At 42.0% G+C, this 7,722-nt stretch overlaps 1 protein-coding gene across 1 annotated transcript in view; it reads right to left on the bottom strand.

Moving 5' to 3' along the window:
* Window positions 1-6,879, bottom strand: part of LOC115120662 (microtubule-associated protein 1B-like) — a 41,145-nt gene extending 34,266 nt beyond the window's left edge. Inside the window, exons 1-2 of the mRNA XM_029649614.2 lie at window positions 6,623-6,879; window positions 2,982-3,083 (exon numbers count right to left, since the gene is read on the bottom strand). Coding sequence (XP_029505474.1) covers window positions 2,982-3,083; window positions 6,623-6,806 — 286 coding nt within the window. The 5' untranslated portion in view covers window positions 6,807-6,879. The remainder of the gene's footprint in view (window positions 1-2,981; window positions 3,084-6,622) is intronic.
* Between the last annotated feature and the right edge of the window lie 843 nt (window positions 6,880-7,722).

Here is a 7,722-nt window from a genome sequence, read left to right on the forward strand (position 1 = left end):
ATCAACACCTCTCTCCTACCTCTCTCTTACACAGAGATCAACACCTCTCTCCTACCTCTCTCATACACAGAGATCAACACCTCTCTCCTACCTCTCTCATACACAGAGATCAACACCTCTCTCCTACCTCTCTCATACACAGAGATCAACACCTCTCTCCTACACTGAGATCAACACCTCTCTCCTCCTACACTGAGATCAACGCCTCTCTCCTCCTACACTGAGATCAACACCTCTCTCCTACCTCTCTCCTACACTGAGATCAACACCTCTCTCCTCCTACACAGAGATCAACACCTCTCTCCTCCTACACAGAGATCAACACCTCTCTCCTACCTCTCTCCTACACTGAGATCAACGCCTCTCTCCTCCTACACAGAGATCAACGCCTCTCTCCTCCTACACTGAGATCAACGCCTCTCTCCTCCTACACTGAGATCAACGCCTCTCTCCTCCTACACTGAGATCAACGCCTCTCTCCTACCTCTCTCCTACACTGAGATCAACGCCTCTCTCCTCCTACACTGAGATCAACGCCTCTCTCCTCCTACACAGAGATCAACACCTCTCTCCTACCTCTCTCCTACACTGAGATCAACGCCTCTCTCCTCCTACACTGAGATCAACACCTCTCTCCTACCTCTCTCCTACACTGAGATCAACACCTCTCTCCTACCTCTCTCCTACACTGAGATCAATACCTCTCTCCTACCTCTCTCCTACACTGAGATCAACGCCTCTCTCCTCCTACACTGAGATCAACGCCTCTCTCCTCCTACACAGAGATCAACACCTCTCTCCTACCTCTCTCCTACACTGAGATCAACGCCTCTCTCCTCCTACACTGAGATCAACGCCTCTCTCCTCCTACACTGAGATCAACGCCTCTCTCCTCCTACACAGAGATCAACACCTCTCTCCTACACTGAGATCAACGCCTCTCTCCTCCTACACTGAGATCAACACCTCTCTCCTCCTACACAGAGATCAACACCGCTCTCCTACCTCTCTCCTACACTGAGATCAACACCTCTCTCCTACCTCTCTCCTACACTGAGATCAACACCTCTCTCCTACCTCTCTCCTACACAGAGATCAACACCTCTCTCCTACCTCTCTCCTACACTGAGATCAACACCTCTCTCCTATCTCTCTCCTACACTGAGATCAACGCCTCTCTCCTCCTACACTGAGATCAACACCTCTCTCAGTGAGATCTCTCTTCGGAGAGAGGCGTACTGTGGGTCGTACTGTGGGTCGTACTGTGCAATAGAGACAATATTACATACTAATAAAAGCAATGTTCACAGTGTAATTACAATGAAATAACATGTAGGTTATTAGTATGGCATAAGGTTAAAAAAAATGGGACCTCTTGTCTGTTCCCAGTCAAGGGCACCCTGCCCACCAGATGTCCTGCTAGGTATAGACTCATTAGTCCATTAGGACTACTCCTTCACTGCCCACACTATAGGGACATGGCAAAGCTCACCACTGACACTGCAGATCCAGTGATACATAATACAATCTCAGACATCTCAGAGATCACACACTGTACACTGCTGGGGGTTACTGCACCTAGTAACTAACCACAGTACAGAGAGAGAGAGAGTTGGAGGGAGTGAGAAAGAGAGTGAGACAGAGGGAGTGAGAGCGAGAGCGAGACAGAGAGGAGAGAAAATGGGACAAACACCAAATTGAGACTCTGCATGCAGAATCCTGCAAAAATATCCTCCGTGTACAACGTAGAACACCAAATAATGCATGCAGAGCAGAATTAGGCCAATACCCGCTAATGATCAAAATCTAGAAATTTAAATTAAATTAAATTCTACAAGCACCTAAAAGGAAGCGATTCCCAAACCTTCCATAACAAAGCAATCACCTACAGAGAGATGAACCTGGAGAAGAGTCCCCTAAGCAAGCTGGTCCTGGGGCACTGTTCACAAACACACCCCACAGAGACCCAGGACAGCAACACAATTAGACCCAACCAAATCATGAGAAAATAAAAAGATAATTTACTTGACACATTGGAAAGAATTAACAAAAAAACAGAGCAAACTAGAATGCTATTTGGCCCTAAACAGAGAGTACACAGTGGCAGAATACCTGACCACTATGACTGACCCAAACTTAAGGAAAGCTTTTGACTATGTACAGACTCAGTGAGCATAGCCTTGCTATTGAGAAAGGCAGCCGTAGGCAGACCTGGCTCTCAAGTAAAGACAGGCTATGTGCACACTGCCCACAAAATGAGGTGGAAACTGAGCTGCACTTCCTAACCTCCTGCCCAATGTATAACCATATTAGAGACACATATTTCCCTCAGATTACACAGATCCAGAAAGAATTCGAAAACAAACCTGATTTTGATAAACGTCAATATCTACTGGGTGTAATACCACATTGTGCCATCACTGCAGCAAGATTTGTGACCTGTTGCCACAGGAAAAGTTCAACCAGTGAAGAACAAACACCATTGTAAATACAACCCATATTTATGCTTATTTATTTTCCCTTTTGTACTTTTTATTTTATTTTCCCTTTTGTACATCATTACAACACGGTGTATATATACATAATATGACATTTGTAATGTCTTTATTCTTTTGAAACTTCTGTGAGTGTAATGTTTATGGTTAATTTGTATTGTTTATTTCACTTTTGTATATTATCTACCTCACTTGCTTTGGCAATGTTAACATATGTTTCCCATGTCAATAAAGCCCCTTGAATTGAGAGAGAGAGAGAGAGAGGGAGAGAGAGAGAGAGAGAGAGAGAGAGAGAGAGAGAGAGAGGGTGTGAATGAGAGAGGAGTGAAAGAGAGGGAGTGAAATAGAGGTAGTGTGAGAGAGAGAGAGGCGGAGGAGAGAGAGATGTTCTTTGAAATTGTAAAGAAGTGATGTACAGGTGAATATCCTTTGGTAAACATGCAAGATTGCATTGTCACTTCTTCACATTTTTGTGCTTGACCTTACCTCGTACATCTGCAGAGAAACGGGCTGAATGTCTGGAGACAAAGAGCTTTAGTTCCTGATCCAGGTTACAGTCAATGAGGTTGGTGTCCCATGAGCGAATGCCTGCACAGAAAACAAAACAATCAATGGAAAGAATGACATGAGTGCAGAACCCACTTCATCCATCACTAGGCTAGCCTGGCAGAGGCTGGCACACAATCAATATTCCCCATAGATTTTGCATCAAGGGCCTTGGCTTTGGCTTGTAGCTGGCAAAAGGTCCAGATTTTTTCAATTCATGAGTCTCAATGTCACCGGCATCTATTCAAAGTTGGTCTCACTCTTCCATTTCATTGGGTCTGTCCTGTAATGAACATGTACCATTTGGCATGAGAGAGGAAATCTATGATAGGAAATATCTATAAAGTGCTTTAGCTTTAGTTTGCCAGGGGCTGCGGGTGGTGCTGCTAGCCAAGGCTGAGTCATAACCTGGGTTCTGTTGTCATCTATCCTCTGTACATGACACTGTTACTTACTGTAATGAAACTGGGTGTGTTTAAACTCTGATTAACTTTATTGGAAAATAGGAACATTTCCTGTGTTGCTAAAATACAATTGCAAAGCCACACCAATGCAAGGCTACTAACTTGACCCAATTCAATTCATAAAATATTACAGATAAAATCTACATATCATATATACTGTGCCTTTAGAAAGTATTCTCATGTGTTACAGCCTGAATTCAAATGGACGACATTTAGATTTTTTTGTCACTGGTCTACACACAATATCAAAGTGGAATTATGTTTTACAAAAAAAAAAATCTAAATTGTGGAGGGGGGGACGACAACAGACATTGAATATCCATTTGAGCATGGTGAAGTTACTAATTACACTTAGGATGGTGTATCAATACACCCAGTCACAACAAGGATACATGTGTCGTTCCTAACTCAGTTGCCAGAGAGGAAGGAAACCGCTCAGGGATTTCACCATGAGGCCAATGGTGACTTTAAAACAGTTAGAGGTCAATGGCTGTGAAAGGAGAAAACTGAGCATGGAACAAGAGCATTGTAGTTACTCCACAATACTAACCTAAATGACGAGTGAAAAGAAGGAAGCCTGAACAGAATAAATAGATTCCAAAACATGCATCCTGTTTGCAACAAGGCACTAAAGTAATACTGGAAAAAAAATGGCAAAGCAATTCACTTTTTGTCCTGAATACAAAGTGTTATGTTTGGGGAAAATACAATACACCAATATGGAAAGTACCACTCTCCATATTTTCAAGCATAGTGATGGCTGCATTATGTTATGATATCATTGTATGATTAAGGACTGGGTAGTTTTTCAGGATAAATATAAAATATTAACATAATGGAGCTAAGCACAGGCAGAATCTTAGAGGAAAACCTGGTTCAGTCTGCTTTCCACCAGACACTGGGAGATTAATTCACCTTTCAGCAGGACAATAACCTAAAACGCAAGGCCAAATCTACACTGGAGTTGCTTACCAAGAAGACAGTGAATGTTTTTGAAGATTTTTGAAAAGAATAACAGGCAAATGTTGCACAATCAATGTGTGGAAAGCTCTTAGAGACTTACTCAGAAAGACTCACAGCTGTAATCGCAGCCAAAGATAATTCTACAAAGTATTGACTCAGGGCTGTGAATACTTATGTAAATGAGATATTGTTATATTTCATTTTCAATCCAATTTAACATTTCTAAAAACATGTTTTCACTTTGTCATAATGGGGTATTGTGTGTAGATGGGTGATAAAAATAGTTTCTGAAGTGCCTATATATAAAAAACAGTCAATATAATACAAGACATTAAGAACAGTGATCCAACGGTGCAGTTAAAAAAAAGTCTTTAGGAAAAGAATAAGGTGGAACATGATTCAACAGGAGAAACAATGCCTTCCTGGAAGATGATAGAAGGATTACTGTTGCAGTTGTGTACAATTCCTGATTGATATTTGACTTGACATGAAGTCATGGCACTAGTAGCATCAACCCATTCAAATCACAGATATTTAATAGTAATAATAAGCTACAAAACACAATAATTATTATAACAATAATAATGTTTCAAAACAAAAGTCTTGTTTTTCCTTAAAAAAAATCATTCATTCTTTGCGTAGTAGGTATATGATCATATTTGCCATAATAACAATTAGCCTATATGCCTGAAAACCTACTTTGTCCGATCTAATAAACATAACATGTAATTGAATGTTTCACATGGACTAAATTATGAAAGCTTTATTAATAGTGTGTTTATACTGTAAACAAAAAGGACAGTAGGAAAACCATAGCATGAATTTTCAAAGACATCATTCCTTTGAATTAGGCCTCAGCAGGTTTTAAATCCTTTGTTCCAACATTTTATGAAACATGGTGCCGTAATCCGCCCACACATTTTGTTCTTCCGCCCACACATTTCGTTCTTCCGCCATAGTTTCTTCTTGTCATACCAACCTCTGTCCCCAGTAGCCTGTCAATCAGAAACGCCCTTTGTGTTTGAATAGCGCTCCCTACGACTTTCCGTAGGGACCGCATTGCGGAGTGGGCCACGCCTACATGCCGGTGTCGGATGAGAGAGAGCTGGATGCGGAAACAAGAAAGCTGGGATGGGGATGGGATGGGTCCCGCTGGGGCGGGCACGGTGGGTGATTTAAGATGCAGCACCAAGAGGAGGGTTTTCACGCACGTAGACAAAGCAACACCGTGTTCAAAATACGGTACTATTGGAGTGCCCACACCTGCCAATAAGTAGCCTACACCTTCCTTTGTTGTTCTGTAAATGGACACAGTGGAAGAAAAGCTGTCTCAGTAATTGAGAATGCACTGTGTAGACGAGGCTGTTTAACACCGAAAATATGTTTTTTGAATGATTTACGCATGGGTAGAAGGGACAATGGGGTTGGACCCCTTTATAACAATAGGCCTATGTATACATTTCTGACAACGAAATAACGGATGCACCACACAAAAACAAGCAGACGTTAGGTGGTCGATACCCTCTCACTGGTGCGCATCACATCTCAAGAAAAAGAATATGTCTTTTACTGACGCACAATAAGAATGCTGAATCATTCTCGGCATCTTTACCACGTGTGGCTGATTTAAAGTAACACTGCAGAATAGTTTGTGTTTTGGAAAGGTATAGCCTGCAGTCCTTATATAGAATGTGTATGGAGACAGGGAGAAGAGGTGCGGGGAAAAGGTTGTTGGGGTGTCGACGGATGCCATCTGTTTGATTTGCGCTTCCCACAGATTTGCAGATACAACCTGGGAGGGGCTGTGCGCGCAACCAGCAATATCACATCACTTCAACAACATCACAATCATTAAGTTTTCCATTCAGGTGGCATATTGCTTTATAGCCTAATGCCTATGGAGGTCGATGTATCCCAACTGAGATTGTGTTATACATAAAGTAAGTTCAAGGTTACAAAACATGACATCCAGACTTGGCGCATGATGTGGTTATTTTCACAATATTCCAAATAAGAATAGAAAGTCGGCTATAGTTGTATGACAAAGCATTCGACACATAAAGTGATGCTTGTGCTGCTACCACTTAGGCTGTGGATAGCTTACACCACCTCCTCAACACCGGGCAAGGCTGTAGCCTCCCTCTGTCTTCTTACCTTTTTCTATATCCGCAATGGCACACTTCAAATGATCCTCCGTGACTATTTCTCCAATAACCACAAGCAGGTAAAATTTGTTGTCGTCAAAACGGTGCGAGAGACTCGCGGACATTGGGGATGCCATAACGTTGCTCGAACTGCTTAAAGTCTCAATGTCTGCAGATTCCACAAGCGTCGCCATCCTCGCTTACACGGGGCAACACACACCCCTGTCCAGCTAAGGAAATGAGAGGAAGTCACCAGACGCCGTGAAAGGAGTGGTCCTGCGTTTTATACTCCTAGACATTGTGCCATGATCAGTAACCAGGGGAGGAGAGGGCTAACAGCTGACGTCATTCGCAGCGAATCAAACTCCCCGGAAGCTGATTAGCGGGAGATTGATGAATCCCCTAAATATTTTGGTGTAGGCCGAATTTTCTATAATCAAATTTTGTGCCCCACTCATCTTGGTAAGTGCCATGACTATTTTATATGTTTGAAGATTTGTTAATGCAGGTGTAGGCCTATTGATATTGGCCTACCAATGTTTTAGAAAGGATATAAGTGTAATATCTTAATTGTACTATTTTCTCTCTCTTTTTCTTTGTCTCTCTCCATCTCCCTCTCTTTCTCTCTCTGTGTGTGTGTGTGTGTGTCATGGCAGTCTTATGTAGAAGCTCTTCTCATCTCAGGTATGATCCATTGGTTCTGCCTCAAGTACTGTGCTTGTCTCTGTCTGCGCTGTCACTGCCCTGATACTGGCTGCTGTCACAGAACCTGTCATTCCCACAAATACCAGGATGATGAGCCGGTAAACTAAAGCTCTCCTCTATCAGCACCTTCTGCCCTTTACTTTCATTTCTGTGCAAGTTTACTACTGAATTGATAAATGATATGTCACATAAAGTACCCGTCAAAAGTTTGGACACACCTACTCATTCAAGGGGTTTCTTTATTTTAAATATTTTCTACATTGTAGAATAATAGTGAAGAGATCAAAACTATGAAATAACACATATGGAATCATGTAGTACCAAAAAAGTGTTTAACAATTCAAAATATATTTCAGATTTTAGGTTCTTGAAAGTAGCCACCCTTTGCCTTGATGACAGCTTTTA

This window comes from Oncorhynchus nerka, linkage group LG4 (assembly GCF_034236695.1).
Source record: "Oncorhynchus nerka isolate Pitt River linkage group LG4, Oner_Uvic_2.0, whole genome shotgun sequence".
Taxonomy (NCBI): Eukaryota; Metazoa; Chordata; class Actinopteri; order Salmoniformes; family Salmonidae; genus Oncorhynchus; species Oncorhynchus nerka.